The 27,952-nt window shown below is 42.2% G+C and overlaps 1 protein-coding gene across 1 annotated transcript in view; it reads right to left on the bottom strand.

The window, feature by feature from the left end:
- The window catches only part of LOC112823825 (AGBL carboxypeptidase 4), a 1,550,619-nt gene that overhangs the window by 322,147 nt on the left and 1,200,520 nt on the right, over positions 1–27,952 (bottom strand). The window contains exon 6 of the mRNA XM_073896781.1: positions 5,132–5,171. Within this exon, the coding sequence (XP_073752882.1) occupies positions 5,132–5,171 (40 nt within the window). The remainder of the gene's footprint in view (positions 1–5,131; positions 5,172–27,952) is intronic.

Here is a 27,952-nt window from a genome sequence, read left to right as displayed (position 1 = left end):
ATTTTGTCACTGGATCCAATATATCCCCATTTTTTACCAGGTCCAATACTGAAGATGTGGGTAGATTTAACAACAAAAACCACCACACAGGGAGCTGTGAGGACAGCAGGGATTTGGGGGGGGGGGGTCGGAGATGAGGAAAGAGAAAACCAGAAAACTTCCTCTTCAGTGATCTTACAAATTAAAATTTCAAAATGCATGAAGAAATTAAATGCTAAAAATGATACTAAACAAAATTAACAATTATAACTTGAATTCTCTCCAGACAAAACTTATTTTATAGAACAGTCAGAGGTTTTAAAATAAGCATATTGAGGATGTTCAGAGAAACAAATGAAGGCATTAAAACAGAATAAGAAATTATGAAACAGAATAGGCAGAAATAAAATAAGAACAGGTGGATATGAACAAAATTAGAAATCTTGGAAATTAAAAATATATAGTCATTGAAATATTGAAAAAGACACGGAAAAAAGTTTAGACTAGACATGGTCGAAAAGTGAATTTATAAATGCAAGTTACTTGTAGGGACCTCAGAATCAGTGCAGTAAGGCAAAATTATAAAAAGTTATGAAAAATCAGTTAATAGCCATGGAGGGCCACTTGAGAGAATCCAACAGTCACCTAATAGAAATTCTTGGAGAAGAAAACCCGAGGGATAAGGGAAAAGCAATATTTGAAGAGAAACAAAATTTGCCAATAATTTCTCAGAATTAAAGAAAGACATAGATTCTCAGGTAGAAGTATACTCAGAGTACCAGGCAGGGTAAATAGAAATAAATTCACACCTACATACATCAAAGTGAAAAATACAGAACGTTAAGATTAAAAAACAATCTTGATACCTATCAAACAAAAGATAAGTTATCAAAAACAAATAATGGAAGACTTTTCATCAACAACTATTTATGTCAGAAAACAATTTTTGAAAATCTTCAAGGTACAAAGGAACATCTTCCTCAAACTAAAATTTATACCTAGCCAAACTATTATTCCAGAGAAAGTCAAAATAAGGACAGGTATAGATTAAGAGGATTGCCCAAGGACTCTCACTAAAATAGCTATTAAAGGATTCACTTTAATAAGGTAACACAGGAAATCTTGGGATATAATAAGCGGGAGAACACAAAATGTCATATACTGTGCAGGAAAAGTAAATTAGCTCAGTGCTATTACTAACTCATTGTTTTTCTTTTTTGTAACAGTTTAACTTTTAAGTTTAACTTAAAAGTCTAAATAATAATAACTAGGTGGTGACAGGGCAGTGTTCAAAAGGTGGTTAAAACATGTTTACATATGGATAACCCATTGTGTCAGCACCATACCACAACTATTCTTTTTTTTTTTTTTACAGGTTATTTATTTATTTGAGTAATCTACTCCCAACGTGGGGCTTGAACTCATGACCCCGACATCAAGAGTCACATGCTCTACTGACTGAGCCAGCCAGGTGCCTCAACTAGTCCATCTTCTATTCCACTTATTAAGAAGGCTAATTTTGTCAAATGCTGTAGATTTTGTAAGAAAATATATCATCAAATGTATATCCAAAGGGTAACCAGTTTAGGTTAGAAATAAAATCAATAGCATCCAAATCTGTAGATGGAGCCAGAGGAAGGCAGGTAATACATAAAACATAATACCAAAAAAGGCAGGACAAGAGAAAAAAAAGATGAATGATAGAGCACAAATACGGTGGTAGGTATTTATCCAGATATACCAGTAATTATAATAAATATAAATAGATTAGATTCACCTGTCACAATACATGGATTATTAGATTAAAAAAAAAAAAACAGGTGACAGTGTTTCCAAAAGATTACCACAAAAGGGAGAGGGAGAAGGATCTCTCCCTAGTAACTATAAAGATAATATTACAATTAGGATTTATTATAAATAAGACAGTATGGAGTGAATGCCGAGTAAGTATGGTAGACCAATGGAATAATACAGAGAGCTGAGAAACAGATTCTGTATATAGGCAATTGCTATATGACAGACATGTAATTGCCAATAAGTGGGAGAAAGGATGTACTAGTTGTTGTACGGTGCTGAGACAATGGGTTATCCATATGTAAACAAAAAATTAAATCTCTAAGTCATATTATGCACAAAGATCAGTACTAAATGAGATAAAGACCCCAAGTATGACACAAAACTTAGAAGTAAGTACGGAAGAATATGATATCCAGGTAGGGAAATATTTCTTAAATAAGTCACAAAAGCAAAGCTCATAAAGCAAGAGATCGATTAATTTAACCCCATTAAAGTTTTTAAAATCTTCCATGTAAAAGTACATTATTAATTAAAAAAAAAAAAACACCCACACAAGCCACAGTCTGGAAGAAGGTATTTGCAATGCATATAAGTGACAAAGTATTGATATTCAGGATAATAAAGAACTATAAATCAATAAAAAGAAATGAAAATGGAAAAAGGATATGAAAAGTCGATTCACCAAAGAAGAAACCAAAGTGGTCAATAAACATATGAAAATATACTCAACTCCATCAGTAATCAGGGAAACAAATACTATAAAAACAATGGGATATCATTTCACATTATCATGATGACAGGTAAAATTGTGTAAGCCTGACAATTCCAAGTATTAAGGATTCAAGGAAGTGGAAACATTTATACTTTGCTGCTGGAAGTATATATTTGTTCAACTACCTTAGAAAATAATTGGCCATTACGTAGTAAATTTGAAGATGCACATAATCAATAATTCCTCTCCTAATTATATGCCCTTATACACAAGGAGACAGGCACAAAAATGCTCTTTGTAGTATCGCTTGCAATTGTAAAAAATTGTAAAAAAAACTGGAAATAGGCCTAAATTATGATCAATAAGGTGGATAATAATAAATTGTGATATAATCATATGTGAAATACTATATAGCAGTTAAAATGAATAAACCAGAGGTACATGAATCTACCTGAATCAATCTCTACAATATAGTAACGATTAGGGGAAAGTCATGGAATGCCATTTACAGTGTGACATCATTTAGAGTAATTTGTAAAAGAATACCAGTTATACCTATTATATTTTTGTATATATAGATATGGAAAAAACATTGAATTTATTATAGTGGTTATTTATAGGGTGAAGGGAGAAAGTTGCAATCAGGTAAGAGTATAGGAAAGTCTCAACTAGATTTATAAATTTTTTAAGTAGGGGGACTCTGGTGTAGATGGTACAAATAGTAATACACGGCACATGATAATGCATGGCACAAATGGATATTGGTCTGGCACACCAGAATGAGGCTCCCACCTTGGGGGCTCCAGCTGTCCAGGTCCTACCTGTGTCCCTGAGAGGTAAGTGGATCAATATTTCACAAGTGCATATCTCACAATATCACACAAAGGCAGCCTACCTGCAGAACACCAGTGTGCCACAACACACCGTTTGGGAAGCTTTGACCCAGGAGGTATTTTTTTCACATCTAAAAGTAGGCAAAATTATAAACCATTCCAAACTCTGGCAGTGCTTAGCATTTTGCAGTTCTACAGCTCTTCAAAAGGAGTACACTTAGAGTCACAATTACTCTGCTTGAATTTATGCAGCAGCAATTAGGAACAGAAAGAGCTAGTACAAAAGAAGTGCAGTAAACAGGGTCTGAAGACATATCAAGAACCCCCTCCAATTCATACATCAGCATCATCTCAGGGTGTGACCAGATGAGACTGGAGTGTGGAAGCAGGCAATCTGGGGTAGCATAGGTGGAGCAGAATAGTACAAAATTACAAGGACAGAAACCAAATAGGTCAGGACAAAGATAACCCTTCACCAACACCTTAGTGGGGAGGGATTGGTAGGTCAAACAAGTGCGCCACTCCAGTTATGTTAGCCCATGATTTGTAATTTCTACATATGCTAATCATATGCATATACAAAACATAGCTCATCTATAGGACAGATGAAACATTTTTCAAACCACTTCATCTCCGTTCTTCTAAAGTCCCAAGCTCAAAAAGCTCTGTCAGGTGGAAATACAGTAAGGTCACCTGAACTGGGCAGATTCAACTTACATTTGTAGTCACTGCCTTATACCTCAGTGACTGAGACCAGATAAACTAGTGTTTGTGCTAAGATAGTGCCTGCGGAAGGCAATTTCTCAACCTCTTTGTAAGCGAGCCACCTGGCACCAAGATACAGCATGGCAAGCTGGGTAAAAGGCAGAGATAGCATGGTATGGCCATACTGGACACCAACATATTGAAATGGCCTCCATATTTATCAGTAATTAGCCACTCCTAGAGCCCCCAACCTGCCATGTGACCAGTCTGCCACACATACCCCTCCCCCAGGATCCCATCACCCCACAGTCCAGTAACCAAAGTGTTAATGCCTAACACAGCAGGGGGTCACCAGGGCTGTTAAATATTTTGAACAGATGAAGATGACCCACCACCCCCATTCTTGAATGCTCACTAACCCTGCTGGCATCATCATCCTCTTGGATCCCAAAAGAGAATAACATCTCTTGTTGGCCAGTTTGGCCTCAAGTTCCCAAACCAAAATAAAATACCTCTCTGGCAGGATTAAACTACTCAACCACTCTCTAGGCTAGATGCCAGGGGTAGAGGGAAGAAAGGATCTTTTAATCCCATGGCCGCAGCTTTGTTGGGGAACTTGACTTTCCCCTAAAGCAAGAGACAAGAGTTATTTTGACCCCGAGCACAGAAGACCAAACCTGGTCACTTTCTCAGACTAGTCCCTCCTCATGAGCCATCCTTCCTCCATTCCATGCCCCCTTCCATGCAGTTTCCCTGTTCCCCATGATTTCAAAACTTATTTCTCATAAGACCAGGACAATTCCTTGACACTTAGGTCTATTAAATGATCTGGGGAGAACCTGGCCCTGGAATATGCAGCAACATCAAAGTAGCAACCCTGCCATCTGCAGAGTCAAGAGGAAGCAGCACAGACTGGGAGGGAGGAAAAATAAAAACTGCCCAAGGGGCAGAGGATGGAGGGAGAAGGGTTATTCATGGCGCCAAGAATTCTGCTGTTCATCCAGGGAGTCAAAGGAGGAGGGCAGTAATTGTATTTGCTTAGGCCACCAGGCATCGCTCTGGGAAATAAGGGAAAAGCCAAAGCAGAATGGCCGCACCTACTCACCGGGGCTGGTTATTGTCAGGAGGTCAAGCTGCCGCTGTTGCTGCAAAAGAAAACACATTGTGAGATCACGTAATTGAGCCAGAGCCAAACTGTGCTTAGCAGCTCAGGGTAGACACGCAGAAGGGATGTTCAGACACACAGAGCAGGGTATAAGGTGGAGAAATGGGTGCTCACTCACAATTCTGCACAGAGGCACTGCACCCTAGAGACAAAGGGAATGGATGGCCTTTTCGTTCATGCTTCTATGGTCAGAAGTGAGAGGCCTTAGAGGTCTTCCAGTCAAATCTATTCTATACTTAGAGAAAGGCCATAGGCTCATTCTTCTGCACCAGATAGTCTTTGTTCACACCGGCCACACTGGTTAAGTGTCTCATATCCTGGCAGTCCTCTCTGCCTTGGGTCCTTATGTCACTGTCACTCTCCTTACATTCCTTTCTAACCAAGGTATTCCTGGGCTGGTTTATTGTTTTTAATTTGCTCAGCAACACTATGACAATTTTAGTTCCTGATGATCAAACCATTCCTTCTCTAACTGAATCCTCATCTCTTTGTATGGTATACAACGATCATAGCAAATATCTGTCTGGCACACTGGGTCATATGGACGAGGCTGCTTGTGTTTGGAACCAACTGGCCCTGGCTAACCCAAGGGCTGAGGAGATCAATAGCTCAGTAGGCTTGCCCCACATCACAGCATATCTACAGGGAGGCTCTGTGCTGAATTGGATGTCATGGGAACCTGAGGATGGAGAAGTTGGTATTGGAGGCTGGGGGTGGGGCAGTGAGCAACTTTCCTAGAGACTTAAGTCAGGACTCCTTAAGCCCCAGATGACTTCTTTCTCTTTTCTACACTTGATTTTCCATAAATAGTCCTGGAAGTCTGTTTGTTTGTTTGTTTTTTTCTCAAAAGGGGTTCAAACAAACTCCACTTTGAGAACAATTGCTCTAGGCTACATATTGCAGGAGCTTCTGATTATCCGGTATTTCTTCTAATGGATCCTTTGCCATATTTCACCTTCTCTGTATTTCCCACTCTATCTTGCCTCTCTCCAAGAATGGAGAACAGCTTCCTGAAATTCTGCTTAGGCAGAAATGGGAAGGCAGCAATCTTTTTTGAGCAACAATTATAGGCCAGGCACAGTACCAGGTGCTTTGATATTTCATTTATTTTCATATTCTTGGCAATCCTGCAGGGTCAGTATTACATGAGGTTCAGAGAGGAAAATTATCTGCCCAAGACAACATCTTCATTAAATGGCAGGGCCAGGATTAGAATTCAGTCAGTTCTAATGCTGGCTTGAAAGCCCAAAATACGATACACATATACCCTTATGATGGTGCCTGATGCTTAATAGGTGCTCAATAAAAAGATACAGTATTGATGCTGTTGTTATTACTGTAGTCCATGCGACCCTTGGTTTATATGAGCTATTTTTTCCTTTTTTCATAGAATTATGGATACTTAGGGGAGCACCTAGGTGGCTCAGTCGGTTAAGGGGCCGACTCGATTTCAGCTCAGGTCATGATCTCAGGGTCCTGCGATGGAGCCATGTGCTGGGCTCCATGTTCAGAGGGAGTCTGCTTGAGATTCTCTCTCTCCCTCTCCCTCTGCCCCTCCCCCCACTCACATGTGCTCTCTCTCACTCTCTCTCAAATAAATACATCTTAAAGAAAAAAAGAATCATGAATACTTGGAGCTCAAAGGTCATTGAATTTGACCTGCTATCAGGACAGGAATCCCCTCTGCAATGGCCCCACCAGTTGTATGAACTGCTTGTTTCATCCCTTTTCTTGATGGGGAACTCACTAATTCCTACCAGTTCGTTAGCTCTCCTTTGAGCAGGGTTAAAAGCACCTTCCTTATGACATCATCACTGTTTCTAGTTGCCTCAGCCCATGACAAGAGCTTGGACCTCTGCAGATCTGTGTCTTCTCTCCAGGCTAAACATGCCCAGTTCCTATGTCCTTTCCTCATAAGACCTGGGCTCAAATCTCCTTGCCCTCATGGTCTCCTTCCTCCTCTATTTAACTTTGATCTGTCTCAGTCAAAAACTCTTTAAAATCTCTCTACCTCTTGCTTCAATGACTTCTCACGAACCTCAAAGCAGATCCCTATCCCCTCATGGACGTCTCAATCAACATCACTGTTTTCCTGCCAGCTCATAACTCATTCCAGTTGACATTTTCAAGCAAACAATGTAACTCGAAGATGTCACTGACCTACATTGTGAACACACATCCTCGCTCTGAAAAGAAACACACACCCACACATGGGCTAGAAGGAATGCTGGAGCCAGACCGCCTTCCCTCCCAAACACAGAACCAGGCCAGTAGCACAATTGGCTCAAGCTGCCTTTGCCAAGGCCAACCTGTGTGGCTCGGCACTTCTCTCATGTGTGAGGGAAGAATACAATGCGTCCTTCTATTTTTCCCATAAGCTTGACTTTGTGATGACTGTGCTTGGTGAAAGAAGTTTATTTATCTGAGAAGAGTCTATTTCCTAATTAAGAGCTATCTCTAAATGGTGACTCTGTGTCCAGGCTCCCGCAGAGAAAAAAGAGAAGAAAACCTGACAGGAGGCAGACAGATGTGGGTTTGTGTCTTGGCTTCTCTGTGGAGTTTGGACAACTTAACTGTATATCTCTGGCCTCAAACTTCACACCTGTAAAATGAGGGTGAGTGAAATACCTTCAGGGATAGGGAATCAAATGCAACCAGGGACTGTGCTTGTGGGCTCCCTCTTCTGGTGTAAAGTGTTCCTTGAGAATCCCTGTAGACGGAACACTGGGGGCTCAAAGGACAGAGTCAGAATGTAGAAGGGGCCAAATTTTCAGCTCTCTTCTCACATTGCAATTTTCAGTGGATGTGTGTTTTCCTCACTAGTTGGAGAGCATCGTAAGGGCCTAGAAGATGTATTGTTCAGTCCATGGCCTGCAGTAGCCCTCCATAAGCACTTGCTAAATTCAAGGAAGCGTTCCTGGAATGCACATGATCCTTTTACCCGCCTCCCCCGTGCCTTTGCTCATGCTATTCTCTCTGCTTAATCTTTCGTGATCTTCTGTCTTCTTGGAGGTCTCCCCTCACTGCTCGAGATGTCCATGACATCTTTTCTGCATGACAACTTCCAAACCTAACCTCCGTCTGTTCTTTGAACAGAATAGTTCCCACTTTGTTCTTCTAATGTATCTTGTAAAGCCAGCCTTTTGTATCATGCTCCGTTTTTAACTGTCTGTTTCTTCTGTTTCTCTCATGAGGTCCTTACTCGAGGGCAAGACTGTCATTTCATCCCTCTATCTCTAGTGCCAGCACAAAGGTCTGGAAGGAATGTTTGAGGTCATCTGGTTCAAATGATTCGACTGTTTTGTCATTCACTCTGCTATGGCCCTGTTAGGTAGGAATTCATCAGCATGGAAAGCAACCATGCCCACTCTACAGGACTTTCCCTCTGCCACGTCTTTAGGCTTTCTTGCCTTTATGATTTTGTTCCTATCATCTCCACAGCCAGCAATACTAGCTATCCACCTCCTGTGGGAGACCTTCCTTATTTTGCTCCCACCCACAGGATCACTGTCTCTCCTGGACTCCAGCAGCTCCTACTGTCTTTACCACTCCTGTGATGATGAATTAAATCTAACCTGGTGACAAGCCCGTTTAACCTACAGTTCACAGACATATGTGTGCACCACCTAGTGGCCTAAGCAGATAAGTGTAGGCTATTGTTTAACCTGTAGCTCTTAAGATAGGACTGCAAAATCTGCCTGTTCTATGGGTAAATCAGAATGAAAAAAGAAAAAGAAACATTCTTGCAGGGTACCTTCAAGAATCACTGTGCAACAAGTTTTACCTAAGAAACTGGAATATCCAAATAATTCTCTCAAAGTCCTTCAAAAATAAAAGGAATGGAATGAAAGATAAATTTTTCATTACTAAATAGTCTGCCTAGTATCATCATTTGGGATTGCCAATGAAAACTGCATGGCATTTTTAAAATTAGGGCGCATGATTTGTGTATGTAATGTACAATCTGTTATATATGGAGGGGGGCATGTTGGATATAAAGAACTACCAAAGTATAATTAGTTACCAACTGAGAGAGATAAGGGTCTTTCATATGGAGAGGATATAGGATCTAACCGCTTGGATGGTAGAACATGCAATGTTAGCTGGAGGAAATGAAGTTGGCTAGCTGGGCAGCAGGTTTGGTAGGTTGACAGGGCCTGCTGGCTGAGAGCTCACCAGCTGACCCACTAGCTGACCATAAGCTACTGTCTCAGGAAAGCAAGGCCTTCACATGAGTGGTAGCAGTAGTGTGTGCCTGTGTGTATGTGTATGTGTGTGCATGTGTGTGTGATTGGAGGGGTGTTAGGGGAGAATGCTCCTTCTCAGGTGAAGGAATTCCAGGCCTCCACAGACGGAAATGTGTCCAATTGTGCCTGTATGGTATTCTATGAACTCCTGGAAGAGTCTGGGTAAGCCAGACCCAGGTCTACTAGGAGTTGATGTATAGACTCTTGCCTATGTATGTGTGTATGAGCCCTGAATCCAGCCTTCCTTGATAAAAGTGTTGTCTTACGGACATTCAGAAGAAACCCACTTCTGTGCTTAACTACCATGTGTAAATGCTGAGTCATGACTGGATAAAGACCATGGGTGTTGGGGGTTCCAAGGTCAACAGGAACAATCTCCGAATTTGGTGCCAGCCGGGGATGGCCAGAGTATTTAGAGCGGATGCTCAGGGAACTGTTGGCCAGCATACTTGCTCCGGGAGTTACCCTGATTCCCCCATGCATCCAGTGGAAGCTGTCTTGTTAATGCAATGGCACTCCACCTCTGGTGCCAGATAACTGCCCCAAGGGTGGAAATACTGAAAGGTAGGTGAATTAGAAACCTTACCCAGACCAATGGAACAGAATAGAGAGCCCAGATATGGACCCTCAACTCTATGGTCAAATAATCTTGGACAAAGCAGGAAAAAACATACAGTGGAAAAAAGACAGTCTCTTCCATAAATGCTGCTCGGAAAATTGGACAGCCACATGCAGAAGAATGAAACTCGACCATTCTCTAACACCATACACAAAGATAAACTCAAAATGGATGGAAGACCTCAACGTGAGACAGGAATCCATCAAAATCCTAGAGGAGAACATAGGCAGTGACCACTCTGACATCAGCCACAGCAACTTCTTTCAAGATACATCTCCAAAAGCTAGTGAAACAAAAGCAAAAATGAACTTTTGGGACTTCATCAAGATAAAAAGCTTCTGCACAGCAAAGGAGACAGTCAACAAAACAAAGAGGCAACACACAGAATGGGAGAAGATATTTGCAAATGACACTAGAGATAAAGGGCTGGTATCCAAGATCTATAAAGAACTTCTCAAACTCAACACCCAAAAAACAAATAATCAAGTCAAAAAATGGGCAGAAGACATGAAAAGACACATCTCTGAAGAAGACATACAAATGGCTAACAGACACATGAAAAAATATTCATCATCATTAGCCATCAGGGAAATTCAAATCAAAACTACACTGAGATGCCACCTTCCACCAGTTAGAATGGCAAAAATGGACAGGGAAAGAAACAACAAATGTTGGAGAAGTTGTGGAGAAAGGGGAACCCTCTTACACTGTTGGTGGGAATGCAAGTTGGTACAGCCACTTTGGAAAACAGTGTGGAGGTGCCTCAAAAAATTAAAATTAGAGCTACCCTATGACCCAGCAATTGCACTACTGGGTAATTACCCCAAAGACACAGATATAGGGCCATAGGCACCCCGGTGTTCCTAGCAGCAATGTCCGCAATAGCCAAACTGTGCAAAGAGCCGAGATGTCCTTCAACAGATGAATGGATAAAGAAGATGTGGTATATATATACAATGAAATATTACTCAGCCATCAGAAACAATGAATACTCAACTTTTCCATCAACATGGATGGGACCGGAGGAGATGATGCTAAGTGAAAGAAGTCAAGCAGAGAAAGTCAATTATCATATGGTTTCACTTATTTGTGGAACATAAGAAACAGCATGGAGGACATTAGGAGAAGGAAGGGAAAAATGAAGGGAGGGAAATCAGAGGGAGAGATGAACCATGAGAGACTATGGACTCCGGAAAACCAACTGAGGGTTTTAGAGGGGAGGAGGGTTAGCCCGGTGATGGGTATTAACGAGGGGACATACTGCATGGAGCACTGGGTATTATACGAAAACAATGGATGGTGGATCACCACATCAAAAACTAATGATGTATTGTATGGTGACTAACATAACATAATAAAATAAAATTAAAAAAAAAAAGAAAAGAAACCTTACCCAGGAATTTTGGATCTTTTATGGGTTCAGTTATTCTCAGTGAAAACTACTGTTGTCTCAAGTTCAAGAACCCAACTTTAAAAATTTTGTAATTATGAAAACACATGCTTATTTTTTATAATTTTCCAAATTTCCAGAAAACTGAGAAAGTAAAAATTAATGAAATCCCACCACTGAACGAGAACCACAGTTAGCATTTTGGTCTACTTTCTTGTCATCTTTCTTGCTTGTGTTTAATTTAATGAGATCACATTTATATCTAATATATGGCATACTTTTTAATCTTGTGCAACATTATACTTTTTGTCCCAGGCCGAGTCTTTGTTCTGAAGTATTAGAGTGCAAATCACATGTATTTCTTGTCATAACGGATATGTTTGCTCTTAAAACTGTGGTTTTGTTTCTAGTCCCTTTTTCAGGGAAGGTGGCATTAATCAGCAAGATAATCAGTAGAATACCATGTGGTTATTTTGTTACAAGGAGGCAGGTTGAAAAGCCCAGCAACTGCAGCCTCATGATATAGACAAAGTCCTCTGAATCCGGGGAGAATTCCAGGCACTATCCAACCAGGAAGATATTCTTTTTTCGTATCTGGAGGCCCTCTCACTGCAGTTACAGAAAGCATTTTGTAGAAAGAGTCAAACTCAAAATGAGACAAAGGTGTGAATCCTGATTCGATCATCGCTGAGCCGCCTTATCCTAGGCATGCAGCTTAAGCTAGCTGGCAATTAGGTACCTCATCCATAAAAAGAGTGTAGACCGACTTCCAGACGCCTACCAGGAAGGAGAAGCCGAGAAAAAGAGAAAGAAGCTCTCTGGACATGGGCCTGGGGGCGGGGAGACACCAGGCAGAGTGGGGAGCACACGGGCTGAAAGCCAGGATTTTGGAGTGTTGGCTCCGACTCTGCCCTCCCTCAGGCTGAGACTTTGGGCTTCTCACCATATGGCACCTACTCTTTTACAACAGCCCCTTAACTGGCTTCCCTACTTCAAGTCTTGTGTCTTCCATTTGTCCACAATGCTGCCGCACCTGGAGTGAACTTTCTAGAATGCACATCTTAAAACTCATCAGGGTTCCTACAGGAAAAAGTGTAACCTTTGAGCTGTTATTGGACAACTTCCATGATCTGGTTTCTGCCTTCTAACTCCTGTTCTCTCAGGCTCTGAGCTCCAGCCATGAAGAACCACTTCTAGTGTCCCAGATTTGTTGTGCTCTCCCCTCTTCTTGGAACAATGATCCTGCACCCAACCTGCTTTGCCTGGCCAATTCCTACTTGTTACCCAGCTCTTGACGAGCATGCCACCTCTTCTGTAAAGTCTGTCTAGACCTGCCAAGGCCAATTGGATCTTGGGGAGATCTAGGGGAGAATGTTCCTTCTCAGGTGAAGGAATTCCAGGCCTCCACAGATGGAAATGTGTCCAATTGTGCCTGTATGGTATTTCATGAGCTCCTATGCCCCTGACCTTCCCCATCAGAGCACCCTCACACTGCATTTCCCTGGCCTATTTACTCCTCTGTCCTCTCCGCTGGCTGTGTGATCTCCCTGTTCCCCCGAGGGCAGGGGCTGTGGCATCATTACTTCTCTCCCCTCAGGCACTAGCCCAGTGTCTGACCAATAGATGATGTTCCATAAAGATCTGCTGCTCACTACCGGAATGACAACTAGGCAGGGTCCTACTGAATTGGGCGTCAGAAGAGGTCTTTAGTTTTGTTCCCCTCTCTCCCAGTAGACACACACGTTGGTCCCATAATTTTTCTCAGAATCCTCTGTTTCTGCCTTGGGGACCTAGGGATTGGACCATAGGGACTTTGGGTTTCTTCATCTGGGTGGGTAATTATGAGGCTATGGTTAAAAATGGACTTTTCATTTTGGTCACGAACTGCATTGCAATTACTTCTCAGAATGAGAAAGGGACGTGGTGTTCTGGGAGCTCAGGGGCTGGTTTGATGTGTGGGGTTCTGCGTGGTAGAAGAGAATAGTGGCTGATTATGTGTTCTGTTTTGCTTTCTGTGTTTCGTGCAGAATAGCTATTTGGGGAAAAGTCAGTCTTTCATGGCACAGACTGGAGATGATTTAAATAAGAGCACCAGTATCCCTGTGCATTCTCCTGTCACTCCAGAAGCCGGCCATCCTGGGGAAGACCTGAGGATCAACACCCTCCAGAAACAGGGGTCACAGGGCTACAGGCACACATTTGGATCGAGGGCTCAGGCCCTCTTTTCCTGCAACCTCACTTCCCTGTTCAGTTGCGCTCCTCCCTAGCCATAGTCATTTTCAAAGCATCTAGGGCTCTCCTGCCCCCTCTCTGCCCTACCCCAGGCAGAGCCTGCTCCCAGAAAAGTATTTCACATGCCATTGGCCCTCTCTAAACTCGCTGCTTCTGATCTCTCTTATTCCAGTCTAGCGTCCTCACTGGCTGTAGGCTTGATCATTCTAAAATTAAATTTCGTCTTTCTTAGAATAATTTAATGATCCACATTGTATTTCTGATAAAGAGTAGATTTCTTAGCATGGCATTCAAGGAGGGTTTGAAAATCTCTGGGGGTTTTATGTGCTATTTGAAAAAGCAGTTTTTATATTTTAATATAAACTTATATTTGGAAAACAAACAAAAGTTACCTATTATGTTCAGAACCAAACTCCAGATAATAAAAGGGGGCCTGATCATGTGGGTCAGTGTCATATATAGAAGACTGACTCTCACCCGGCAGGGGAAGGAGTGGGGAGAGCCAATCCCCTCTGAGGAAAAGGAGCAGGGATTATGAAAGTTTGTGAACCACCGTCTCAAGGCCCTAAGCTCGTGCCCACACCCCACTGAAGTGCGATCCCTGCCTTCTATTTACCTGACCATACTGCTCACCACTGCCTTCCCTGGCTCACCAGCCCCACCTTCTGCCCTCGACGTGGCCCTCTTTCCACTTCTCATGCTAAACAACGGCTGGGTGACACGGCTTTCCCAGATAGCACTGTGCACTCACTCTTTGACCCTTCACTTATTTATTTGTTAGTTATTTCAATAAACATCAATGGAGCATGTACTCTGTGCCAGGCATGTTCCTGAGGATAGGGCAAGAGAGAGACAGTCTCTGTGTTCAGAGATAGCTAATAGCGAAATGGAAAAGACAGACATATTAAGCAAATAATCATACAATATAAATTAATCTCAATTATAGTAAGAGCTCTAAAGAAAATTAGGAGGAAAGGTCCTATGACCAGTGTTCAAAGTATCCTCAAGCCTCGCCTGGCCCACCGGCTGATGCCCAGATACCACCCCTGGGCACCCCCGACCCCCATCACCTTCTAGGGGAACCCGAGCAGTGGTTGAGGCTCAGCCTCCCTTCGGGTACCTACTCCCATCAGGATAATAAAAAATGCATTAGCCTTTTACTCAGGGAGAGAGCGAGCCTCACTCAAGGTGGAAACCGAATCCCCCAACTCGGGGTTAAATTCAGCTGGAAGTAGAGTGGGGTGGTGACAAAAGCTGGGGCTGCACATGGGAGATTGCTTCCATATATTTCGCTGAGTGGTTTCTGCTCTCAGAACTTCCTGCTATTGGAAAAGTCAGGCATGCAAGTGGCTTTCATCCCCAGGGCAGCTTAATGGAGCATTTTAGTTCAGCCTCTGGCAGCCTGCACTAAGGCAGGGCAAGTGGAAATGGAGAGGAGCGCAGGAAACTGCAAAGACATTTTGGAAGCAGGATTAAGAGTGGCGGCGGCAGCGGCGGCGGCGGCGGCCACTTGCTGAGCACTTACTATGTGCCAGTGCTCAGCACCTTCTGAGGCAGCCACTGTTACCCCTTTTTACAAATGAAGAAGATGAGGGCCAAGAGGTTAGAGTACTTGCCCAAGCTCCCAGCTACTAAGTGGAAGAGTCTAGATTCAGACTGATACTGTTGACCTCTGAAGCCTATGCTCAGGTTAGTCGTGAGAGCAATTAGTTGTGAGAAATGAGGAAAATACCTTGGCTGATTTCCCAGGTTTGTAGGCAAAGGAGCAGTAGGGGCTGTGGTGGGCAATGCCGTACAACTGGAACAGCCTCTGCACATAAGGGCTAGTGGTAGACGCTACCACGGACCGTGTGCGGGACCTTCTGTACTTTCGCTTCGTTGTGTTCATGGTTTGAAATTCTACCTTTACCTGTATGTTTTTTTTCAAAGATTTTTTTTATTTTTTAAGTAATCTCTACACCCAATGTGGTGCTCGAACCCACAACCCTGAGATCCAGAGTCACATGCTCCACCGACTGAGCCAGCCAGGTGCCCCCATTTACCTGTGTTTATATTTGATTAGTCATTCTGATTACACTCTAGACTCCATGACAGAAAGGGCGGGGTTTAGCATTCCTGGCAGAGTGGACCGTGTCTTAAATATGTGTTCAAAGGTCGCATATGGAAGGGTAGATCAGGCTTTTAAGAAGGCGGGATAAACAGCTGAAACCCTCACTCCTGCTGGAGAGAAATGACACACGTCTCATCCTGAAACCCCAAACAGTGAGAGGGGGCCTTGTGCTAAGGGACTTCACCACCCGAGCTCTGGAGGAAAGACCTGTGCATCAAGAAACAGCAAGGGGAAGGCTGTTCCCGTCATGACTCAGAAGATTCCCTGCCAGGACAGGTTGTTTCTTCCCTACCCTCTGCTCCCTCCAGGCTATGTGAGGCCATGTGGGCACCTACATGAACAGACATGGCATCTAAAGTGACGGTGCAGCTCAAGGCTGGAGAGGATGTATACATAGCTGACAGATGCCCCCCGCCCCCACGTACCACCCAGGGCACCCATGGACCTCAGAGCACCCAGTATTGATTTAATAGTGTCTCACATTATAATTAGGTGTTTACATACTAGCCTGTTTTCTCTCCCCACCTCCTTCTCTCCTCTCTCCATCTCTTACCCCCTATCTCCTCCAAGGTCAGGAGCTGCATATTTTTCGTATCTCTCTATTGTCCCTGTATCTGCCTTCTGATAGGGCCTCGAGAAGTCTGTTGTAGATGTACCGTTTTAGATTATGACCAGAGCAAGTTACGTGATTAAAAATTCTCTTTCTTCATAGGTTTTGAGCAACTCACAACTTTCTTTTACAGGGCCAAACTTCAGAGTTTAAAAGATATGCCTTTGAGGCCCTCAATTTATACTTTAAAACTGTGATGACTCTTCATCCTTAAGGTCACTGAGATGCAGCATGAGTGAGGCTATCCCGTTACACAGCCTCTGGGGTGTCAGAGCGAGGAGCTTTGGAAATCACCTAGCCCAACTACGTTATGTCAAAGCAAAGTAGACCGAGTCCACGGAGGGAAAGGGAGCAGCCTGAGGTCACCTGCCGCATTGTTCCGTATTGTTTGCTTGCATGCCTCCTTCAGTGGAGCGAAAAGAAGAGATCTCTGTCTATAGCCCAGTGCCTAGAGAAGCACAGATGCTTAGAAAAAAATTAAGGAAAGCAAGGGAGCGGGGTAGGGGAGTGGAGGCAGGGGAGGATTTGGCTACGAATTTGTTCTGAGTTCCAATGTCATGCTGTTTACTCGCTTGAAATGGTTTTAGCTGAGGAGTTATCAAGAGGACCTCCTTCAAGAGGCTGTAACTGAAATGGCCCCTAAAGTATAAAAGCTATTTTACTTTTCACTGGGAAAGTGGGGCCAACTTTTAAGAAAAAAATGGGACAGGAGTCTGGACTGGGCACGAGGCCCTGGCTACCCCCCGTGTCGGGGGCTACTGAGTCTGTGCTTGACATTTAGCACTTAAGACTGTTGGTACCTCCTGGAAACATCAACTGTTTGCTTATTTTCCTATTTGGTCGTTCAATATATAACCCATTCCAAAAAAGAATATGAAGGAGCTTACAATGAAAGAATGCCACAAAATAAAAACCGTGTAACTAAAGACACGGGGAAAAAGAAAAACAAAGACAGGAGAAATTAGCTGGTGCTAGGCATGAGCTCATATCCTAAGATGCTCTGTTCACTTGCTAGGGGTGGGGTGTGAATTTGGCTCTCAGCTTTTAAACAACCTTGACATAGTGGAAAACTCAGCTACAAAATACCCAGTGTCCTACAGGAAAAGCAAAACAAACAAATAAAACCCCAAATAAAACAGCTGAATTATAGAATCTACCTTTCCTGACCCGAGGTGTGAGGGAAATCTTTCCTTAGGGTCCTTAGAAAGGGTGTTTTGAAGCCTAGTGGATGATCGGATTTGGCCAGGTCATGCAGTGACGTACCAGCAGAGCCGTATTTGGACTCCCATGGACACTTCTTGAATAAGGCCTGTGGAGCACAGACATGGGTGAAATGTGGTGCTTGTGAGAGTCCTGGGGCCAGAATAAGAAGCCATAGGTCTGTGTCATGGACAACAGCAAAGGACAGACGATGGATACAAATCTTAGCTCCTACATTCATACACCACTCATGAGTGGGAGAGCTCTTAAACGGATCACAAAACCTCTTTCATTTCCATTTCTCTAAAATGGGGATAAGAAGAGTCTTTAAACCAAAATATAATTTCATTCAGAATTTTTATATGACAACAAACATTACTACATTATGGGATGTAATATAAAGTCCACATCTTTTTTTTTTTTAAATAAAACACAGGACTCAATAAAATATTAAAGTTTCAGGTTTTTGAGAAAATCAAGGTCACTCTCCCCTACTCACATAGAAGAGTTTGGAGGATCTGACTTCCTTTTTTTTTTTTTTTTTAAGATTTTATTTATTTATTTGACACAGAGAGAGACACAGCGAGAGAGGGAACACAAGCAGGGGGAGTGGGACAGGGAGAAGCAGGCTTCCCGCGGAGCAGGGAGCCCGATGCGGGGCTCGATCCCAGGACCCCGGGATCACGACCTGAACGGAAGGCAGACGCTTAACGACTGAGCCACCCAGGCCACCCCGGAGGATCTGACTTCGAAAAAGATCTTACCGCGCTCAAGTAAGTCCAACAAAGTCCTTTTGTTCCCATTCTCCTTCAGATTTAGCAAGAGTGCCAAGGCGTTCACCCTAGCTCCGCACAGAACCGTGCATAGTAGGGACTGAATCAGCTAATTGATCAGAAACACCTGGAAGCCAGAAGCTAGGTGTTCTGCATCTAGCTTTGCCACTTACTGGCTGTATGAGCCAACAATTTGCCTGAATCTGTCTCTACCACAAACTGGCTAAATGACCACGGGCAGGTGAGTAAAATACTTCGAAATGGGTTTAGCAACCCATCTACTAGTAAAGCAGTTAGCCTAGTCCTGGACACATAACCTCTGGATAAATGGAACATAGTCTGGTAAGACTTTTATTTTTAATTCCAAGAATCCTTGCGTGGAAAGCCTTTCCTCCCCTCTTTCTCTATTTATGGCTTTTCTCTTGTACCATCACTTTCTCTTCTCCCAGGCTGGGTTAGGTGCCTCTTCAAGTCCCCTCAGCACCTTGCGCTACCCTTGGCCACAGACGCTATCACTGTGGGTTGCAATTATCTGTGAGTCACCCGGCTCTGAGCTCTTGTGGGCAAGGCTGCTGTGTGATTCAGATGGGTATCTCCAGCTCCTACCACTATACTTGGCACGGAGCGGGCCTTCAGTCATGTTTGTTGAATTGCATGAAACTGTGGAGTTCCTGTGAAAAATATCATGACATTCAGAATAAAACTCTGGCACTGAAAGTGAGGCAACATTAATCTGTGTTCCTGCCCAGCCAGAGTAATGCCTCTGCACGATGTCAGAGTTATATATACTGCAGGAAGTAAAAGTGCCAGGCCATAAAAGTCTATTTTCTGCATTTGACTGGCTCTCGTGGAAGCTCCATTCCATGCTGATTGACCACGACTTTCCATAAGAAATTGCCAGCTTGATTGTGGGGAAAGAATCCAGATCTAATTGTTCTTTGTAAGCCTGGGACAGAAGGTATTGGTATTTGAAAAATGGAACTGTCTAAATTAATTTTCCTGAAACAAACATCTTTGCCAAATAAAAGCAATGCATAATAACAACCCATAATTAAAAGCAAAATGATACCTTTTGTTACGTGGGGAAAGCAAATGTGTTCACCACAAAAAAAGACAAAATGTTATTTTCTTAGAACTCCACGGACACATCTTGAAGTCTGATGAGAGGGTGTGCAAGTCTGTGTGTGTGTGTGTGTGTGTGCGCGCGCGCATGTGCGTGTGTGTTGTCTTGTGTTGTGTTTAGGAGTACAGTGGGGTGGGGGAGATGTCTCTTTTTCATTTTTTTTCTTTTGCTTTTGAAAAACAAGCATCGTTCATCTCTGCTTTCTGAACAATGGAGACAATATTCTTAAATCCCATTGCACTTTAAAGAGATAGGAATTGGGAAAGTGAGGGGAATTAACATTTATTAAACTGCCCTTATTTTCCCTTGTTAAATTCTCCTAACCTATTTTTAATTCATTTCAACTTTTTTATGTGTGTATGTATATGTGTGTGTATATCTTTCTAAACTAATAAATCCCTTCTAGAAAAGACTTAAAATGTTAAAAAGCATAATTGAACATCCATGTAACAGGTGCATTGTTAAATGTTTATTCTTTTTTCCTCCCAGCACTCTCATAATGCTGGTCTTTAACCCTCATTTTAGAGATTAGGAAACTGCCACTCAGAAAGGTTAAGTAAATTGCGGAGTCACATAGCTAGTACATGACAGAGCTAAGATTTGAGCTGAGCTTCTGACTATAAAGCCCATGTCCTTAAAAATACTTTTTCCATTGTATATAGTATGATTAAATAATATTAGTGATGTCAAAATAAAGAGGAAAACACACACGAAAATCATAATGTCTCAAAAACCATTTCCATATTTTTTTTCCATGCTGTTTCCTGCCCTTGTCTAAGTAGCTGTGCTTGCACTGTAAGGGTAATAATTACATACAGAAAACAAACACATAGTCAGGGCATAAATATGACTTTGCTACTTTCCGTATTCTTTTTTTTTACAGAGGTATAATTGACATATTATATTATGTTAGTTTCAGGTATACAATAGAGATTTGTCATTTGTGTACATTGTGAAATGATCACCACAGTAAGTCTAGTTATCATTTGTCACTATAAAAAGTTAATACAATATTATTGACTATATTCCCCATGCTATACATTACACCCCCATGACTTATTTATTTTATAACCGGAATTTTGTAGCTTTTCACCCATTTTGTACATCACCCCTCCCAACCCCTCCGCTCTGGCAATCACCCATCTGTTCTCTGTTTATGAGTCTGGGTTTTGTTGTATCTTGTTTCTTAGATTCCACATACAAATTAAATCATGTGTTATTTGTCCTTCTCTGTCTCACTTACTTCACTTGCATAATACCCTAAAGTCCATCCATGTTCTTACAAATGGCAAGACGTCATTTTTTATTATGGATGAGTAGTATTCCACTGTATATCAGAAAGAAATAGAACATCTGAACAGACTTATTGCTAGTAATGAAATTTAATCAGTAGTCTACAACCTCTCAACAAATAAAAGTCTTAGGAGATCGTAAGTTTCTAGGAATTTACTCATTTCTTCTAGGTTGTCCAATTTGTTGGTATTCGACTGTTCATAGTAGCCTCTTATCATCCTTTATATTTCTGTGGTATCAGTTGTAACTTCTCCTCTTTAATTTTCTGATTTTATTTATTTGAGCCCTCCTTTTTTTCTTGGTGAGTCTAGCTAATGGTTTGTCAATTTTGTTTACCTTTTCAAAGAACCAGCTCTTAATTTCATTGATCTTTTCTATTGTCTTTTTAGTCTCTATTTCATTTCTTTTCATTCTGATCTTTATTATTTCCTTCTTTCTACTAACTTTGGTTGTTGTTTGTTCTTGCTTTTCTAGTCCCTTAGGTATAAAATTAAATTGTTTGAGATTTCTCTTGTTTCTTGAGGTAGGCCTGTATTGCTATGAATTTCCCTCCTAGACCCACTTTTGCTGCATCCCACAGATTTTGGTATGTTGTATTTCTGTTTTCATTTGTCTCTAGGTACTTTTGATTTCTCCCAGTAGATGTTCAGTAAACTGTTATTTAATCTCAATGTAGTTTTTCCAGTTTTCTTCTTGTAATTATTTCTAGTTTCATATTGCTATGTTTAGAAAAGAAGCTTCATATAATTTCAGTCTTCTTGAACTAACATGTGATCTATCCTAAACAATGTTTCATGTCCACTTGAGAAGAATGTGTATTCTGCTGATTTTAGATGGAGTATTCTGTATGTATCTAATAAGTCCATTTGGTGTACTGTGTCGTTTAAGGCTGATGTTTCCTTATTGATTTTTTTGTCTGGACAATCTATCTACTGATGTAAGTGGGGTGTTAAAATCTCCTACTATTGTTGTACTGCTGCCAATTTTTCCCTTTAGGTCTGTTAATATTTGCTTTATATTTTTTGGTACTCCTATGTTGAATGCATATATGTTTATAAATGCTATATCTTCTTGCCAGAATGACCCCTTTATCATTATGTAGTGCCCCTCTTTGTCTTTTATTACAATCTTTGCTTTAAAGTCTCTTTTGTCTGATATGAATGTAGCTACATCAGCTTTCAACCTGAGTATTAGGGGCACCAACCTCCCCATGCAGTTGAAAATCCATGTATAACTTTTGATTATCCAAAAACTTAAGTACTAATAGCCTACCCTTGACCAGAGGCCTTACTGATAACATAAACAGATGGTTAGCACATATTTTGTATGTTATATGTATTATACACTGTATTCTCACAATAAAGTGAGCTAGAGAAAAGAAGATGTTATTAAGAAATCATACAAAACAGGGGTCCCTGGGTGGCTCAGTTGGTTGGGCATCTGCCTTCGGCTCAGATGATCCCGGGACCCTGGGATGGAGTCCCACATCCAGCTCCCTGTCAAGCAGGGTGCCTGCTTCTCCTTCTCCCTCTGCTGCTCCCCCTGCTTGTGCTCTCTCACGTTCTCTCTGTGTCAAATAAATAAATAAAATCTTAAAAAAAAGAAATCATACAAAAGAGAAAATACATTTATAGTATTGCACTGCATTTATATAGAAATCCGGTCATAGGTGGACCCCCATGGTCCAAACCCATGTTGTTCAAAGATCAATTGTATATACAGCCCTGGGGGCCCACAATCATAATCTCTGCTGACCTGCAGACCGGGAGATCAGGAGGTGTTCCCTGGGCCACAGTTGCAAAAACTGGGGCTCCAGATGAGTGTATAATCTGCTTTCTGAAAGGTCTCCTCAGGTTGAAGTGAGGCCAATCTGGTGCACAAGGATGGTATCTCCCTGCTTACATTCGGCGGAAGTGCCGAATGTTTGGGAAACCTGAAGCCTATCCCTTGGGCTGAAGCTCCAGGCCAAGTAAATAGGCCTTTTTCACAGGAAGACTGGTTGTTGCATTTTCGTGTGCCTCTCTGTGCAGTGCTCTGGGGGTGGTAGCCTGCCAAGAACTATCTTTTTGATGGTTACATTCTCATGGAGCTCAGAAATGCCAGTCCCCCTGGCCACCAGGGCTAGGCGATCGAGGGACATCCCCTTTGTGGACTGTGTGCACCCACTGGCTTTAGCTAGGCAGCTAGAGAGTACTGGGGGCAGGGCACACTTGCTGGCTTCAGAAAGGCAGTGGGAAAAGGTCTTGGACTGTGTGTGCCCATGGGCTTCAGGAAAGCAGTGGGATAGTGCCTTGTCTGCACTCTTGCCGGCTTTAGGCTGGAAACAGGAAAATGCTGCAACCACTTGTGCTTGCCAGTCCTAGCCAGGGAGCAGGTGAGTGTCACAATCACCCATGTTCCCTGACTTTTGCTAGGGAGCAGGAGAATGCCAGGACCATTTGCACTGGCCTGCCCCAGCCAGGAACCAGGGCAGTGCTGCAACCACCTGCACTCTCTCCAGCTTCAGCAAGGCAGTAAGGCAGTGCCATGACTGCTTGCCCCTGCCTGCCTTAGCAAGGCAGCAGGAGGGTGCTGCATCCAAGCTCACCCATCTGTGCTAGCAGGATTGGGAGAGTGAGTGCAAAATGTATCTGCTAGCACCTCCAACTCTAGGGAGTTTCAACTATCCCCTGCTCCTTCAGCAGATGCTTTTAGATTAGCAAATGCATCTCCTTCACACATAGTCTAGGTGCTTTTCAAACTGTTGTTTTTTTGCTGGGTCTTGGGGTGAGGGAGATTGCACTTAAGGCCTTTAGAAGGGGAATCTCAGCTTCCTATAGCACTTTGGGTCCCCTGGACGTTGGTTTTCTGAGCCAAGTGTTTTGGGGGCTAGTGTCTCTGGTGCAGATCCCAGGGGTTAGGATGCCTGCTATAGGGCACCAATCCCTTGCTCCTCAGGGAGAAACACCGGACTCCTGAGATCCCTCCCTACTGCCGCACAGGGGGTGGGGTTATTGGCCAGTCTGTATCTCTGTCTTTCCTACTGTCCAGATGTGATCTTTTTATCCTTTTTTGGAAAGAAGCAGTTCATCTATTTCTCAGATCTTTTTCAGAGGGAAATGGACCTTAGGTAGCTGTAGATTTGATGTGTCCATGGGAGGAGGTGAGTTCAGGACCTTTCTATGCCACCATCTTGCAGAAGTCTCTACTTTCTGTATTCTGCTATTTTGGGGTTACATTAGATCATAAGAAGTTTTCCAACAGTATTACACAGTCATTCTAAACATAATGTTAATAACTTCATAATGTTCTATTTAGTGAAAGTGCATAGTTTACTTAAATATAGGACATTTAGGCTATTATTATTTTGTTATTATAAATGGCATTATGATAAAAATCTTCCTGCAGACAATTTTTTCCTTCATTTGGATTAGATTATCTCTCTGGGATGAATACCCAAGAGTGGAATTACTGGGTCAGAAAGATGTACCTTTTTATTACTCCTGATACATATTGCCAAATTGCTTTCCAGTAGAATCATTCCAATTTACACTCCCATGAATAGTGTGTGAGATAAAGATTTTACTATAGCTTTGCCAGCATGGGGGATTATAACTTTGAAAACATTTTTTGTTAATGTAATAATCATATGGGATCTGACTGTTATTTTAATTGTTTTTTTTTTAAAGATGATTCAGTGGGTTTGAATTCTTTTTCATTATCTTGTTCATTCATTGTATTTCCTACAGTGAAAGTTGACTTTTCACATTTATCTGTCAGGCATTAAGGTTTTAGCTCTGTTTGAATTTTATTTTTTTAAAGACTTTATTTATTTATGAGAGAGAGAGAGGGAGCGAGCAAGTGCACGCATGAGCAGGGGGAAGGGGAGAGGCAGAGAAAGAGGGAGAGGGAGAGGCAGTCTGCCGCTGAGCAGGGAGCCTGATATGGGGCTCAATCCCAGGACCCCAAGATCATGACCTGAGCTGAAGGCAGACACTTAACTGACTAAGCCACCCAGGTGCCCCTCTGTTTGCCCTTTGAATTCTCAGGGGATAACCACCTCTCTTGTTCTTGGTTCATTAACTTTGGTGGCACTGGAAATACCCTCCTGGACCTGCTTTGGTACCAAATAAACTGCTTTTCCTAAAACAACAAGGCTCTTTTTAAAGTTTCCAGGCAAAGATGGAGCCCAGTAAAACTTCAAAATATACATCTAGATAGTGTTAGTATAGGCTCACAAGATTTAAGGATGCTCTGAGTCCCTCCCCTCCCCTTTAATCCAGTTCTAAGGATCAATGATGGTATTTCTCTTTGAGCATGAGGAGCTCTGCAGCAGATCAAGGAGACTGACTGGGCCATTGTATAAGAAGTGGGAGTTTTTCCCATGATACCTCTAGATTTCTCACTTCCAACATTCTATAGCGGAGAGAATAGTCCAAGGGCCTTTCTTTTTGGGAAGAGGTATTCTCCTCACTCTCAGAGAAAGCCAAGCAGGATCTCCTGTGAGGTCTTAAGGAAGGGAAGCCATGTTGATTTGCCTCATGTTGCCAAATGGAGTTCTCCCAGAACTTAGGCTGAGGTTCCATACTGGGGCTTATCAGTTTCAAGTATGTTTTTTGATTGTGTTTCGTTTTTTATTTTGTGGAATTTTCTTTTTGTGGGGAGAGGGGGGAGGGCTGTTTTTATTCTTTGCAAATGTTTCCTTCCAAGAACTTGAGGAAAAGATTTATTTTAGGTTAGGATTTGGGTGTTCAGAACCCTGAGCGGTAGTCTACCCTCTGTCTATAAATATCATCGGCCTCTTCATTTTGATGCTTCTGGGGGACAGAAGTAACTCAATAAGCAATAGATGCACCTTGCTTAGCACCTATTGTATACAGAGCTCTGCGTTAAGCCTTGGGCCAGGTGGGCAGGGGGCATAGATAAGCACTTAACCTGACCCAGTATTTTGTTTATATAGGCTAATTTAAGCCCTGCAATATTATGAAGTATGTTTCATAATTCTATTTTATAGATGAAGAAACAGGTTCAGAAATGCAAAGGAATCTATTCATGATCACAGTTGTGAGTTGGTCTTCCTCCCTGCTTTTAGTTTCACTTCCTTTAACCCATTCTCTACCTTGCAACCAGAGTCAAATTTCAAAAATGCAAATCTGACATGCTGCTCCTCTCTTTTAAATTTCCCATTGACAAAATAATGTCTAAACTATCTAACATGATCACTCTGCCCCTTCCAGCCTCTGTGGCCTCCATGCTTGCCACCACTCCCCTCATAGTCCAGAATCCAGCCAGGTTGATCATCTTTAGTCCCCCTACACCACATTTTCCTCTTGCCTCCATCTCCTCTTATATGTTGTTTTCTGTGCCTGCCACATCCTTTCTGTCACAATCTTTCTTTGGTTAGTTACTTCCCACTCTTTCAGATCTCAGTTTACAGGTTAAGCCTTATCTGACCTACCCTGCCTCCCTCCAGTGGTTTAGCTGCCATTCTTCTGCATTTGTTCTTCCTCTACCATAGCACCTTAGCTACCATTCTGTAATTGTCTATTTTCTCATTCAAGTGTGAGCAACTTAAAGGCAAAAACTGTGTCTCATTCATCATTATAGCCCCAGCATTTAATCATAGTGCATGGCACAGGGTAGATGTTTGCTGTAGACTGAATGTTTGCGTCCTCTCAAATTCATATATTGAAAATTAATCGCCCATATGATGGTATTTGGATGTGGGGCCTTTGGGAAGTGATTTGAGCTCTGTCCTCACTAATGGGATTAATCTCCTTATAAAAGACCACAGAGAGATCTGTCACCCCTTTTGCCATGTGAGGTGATAACAAGATCGCCATTTATGAACCAGGAAGGGGGCTCTCACCAGACACTGAATCTGCCAGTGCCTTGATCTTGGACTTCCAGCTTCCAGAACTATTAGAGATAAATTTCTGTTGTTGATAAGCTAGCCAGTCTATAGTATTTTTGTTATAGCAGTCCAAACAGACGAACACAATGCCCAATAAATACACTTGAATAAATTAATGAATGAGCAGAATCAGAGGAGACTACAGAGCTGGTAAACAGATGGTGATCTAAGAGGTCAGGGGTTTTTCAATTGTTCTTTTTTGTAGTTACTTTAAGTTACTAGATGTTCTTGTCCAACATTCATTGGATGACTGGTGGAATTAAAAAGGTCTGATCACCAATAAACAAAGAGGAAGACATTATTTGTAGTTGGTCAAGCCTTTGTTCTCCCAGCTGTGGTCCCCAGAGGGCCACCCTACTCCAGACCATCTACTCTAGCAGCATTCTACAGGGGACCAAGCACTGCAATCACACCCTGGCTTGACTCCTGGTCCTCCCTCTTTCTAGCTCGAGCTTTTCCACAGCTACTACTGAGCAAATGCCTACCATGTGCCAGGTACTATACTTTGTGCTTTATTTCTCTTAGCTCAAATCTCTAATTCTTGTTAACAAACTTGAAATGTAGGCATCACCCTTCTTATACTGATGAGGAAATCAAAGCTCGAAGAATTTCAGTTACTTTTTCTAGGCAGCATACCTCAAGTTCTAGCCCAGGGATTTGAATCCAAGTTCACAGTTTCCACAGTCTGTATTCTTTTTCATTATATACTTCCCTGCTTCTAAGAGCCTTCTAGCTATGAGCACACGGTAGGCAAATAAGAAAATATAATAAATTATTTGCATTCTTCTTATGAAGTGTTGCAATTTCTCTAAATGAAACCTTTTCTTCCCTGAGCCAGCTCCTGTATGTGGGCAGATGGGAGATGGTGACAATTGTCCACTGCTTCTCTGAATATTGTATTTGTATCCTATTCAAAAACACATTTATAAAGATGTGTCTGTGGATATAGATGGAGCAGAGAATAGAGGACATGCTTTTCTTCATCTGCCTATTATGTTCCTAAATGTGTCAATATTTTTTCTCTGCAAGTAGAGCACTACATTTGATCCCCTCTTGTCTCTGCTTCAATGGCTTTGTAATTACGCAGCAAGCAAGAATTCCGCAGCTGGCCCCCTATGGAGAGAGAGCATTGGCTCGTGTACTTATACCAGTTGAAAGAAGAAAGAGCTCCTTGTGCTGGGATGGATGTATCAGTGGCTTTTTAAGCCAGGTGTGTCTGTGTGTGTGCATGTGTGTGTGCATGCGTGTGTGCATGTGTGTGCATGTGTGTG

Source organism: Callorhinus ursinus, unplaced genomic scaffold (assembly GCF_003265705.2).
Source record: "Callorhinus ursinus isolate GAN/ISIS: 27379988/994484 unplaced genomic scaffold, GSC_fseal_2.0 scaffold9, whole genome shotgun sequence".
In the NCBI taxonomy this organism is placed as follows: domain Eukaryota; kingdom Metazoa; phylum Chordata; class Mammalia; order Carnivora; family Otariidae; genus Callorhinus; species Callorhinus ursinus.
The sequence above is the reverse complement of the archived record's forward strand: the minus strand, read 5'-3'. Positions and strand labels throughout refer to the sequence as shown.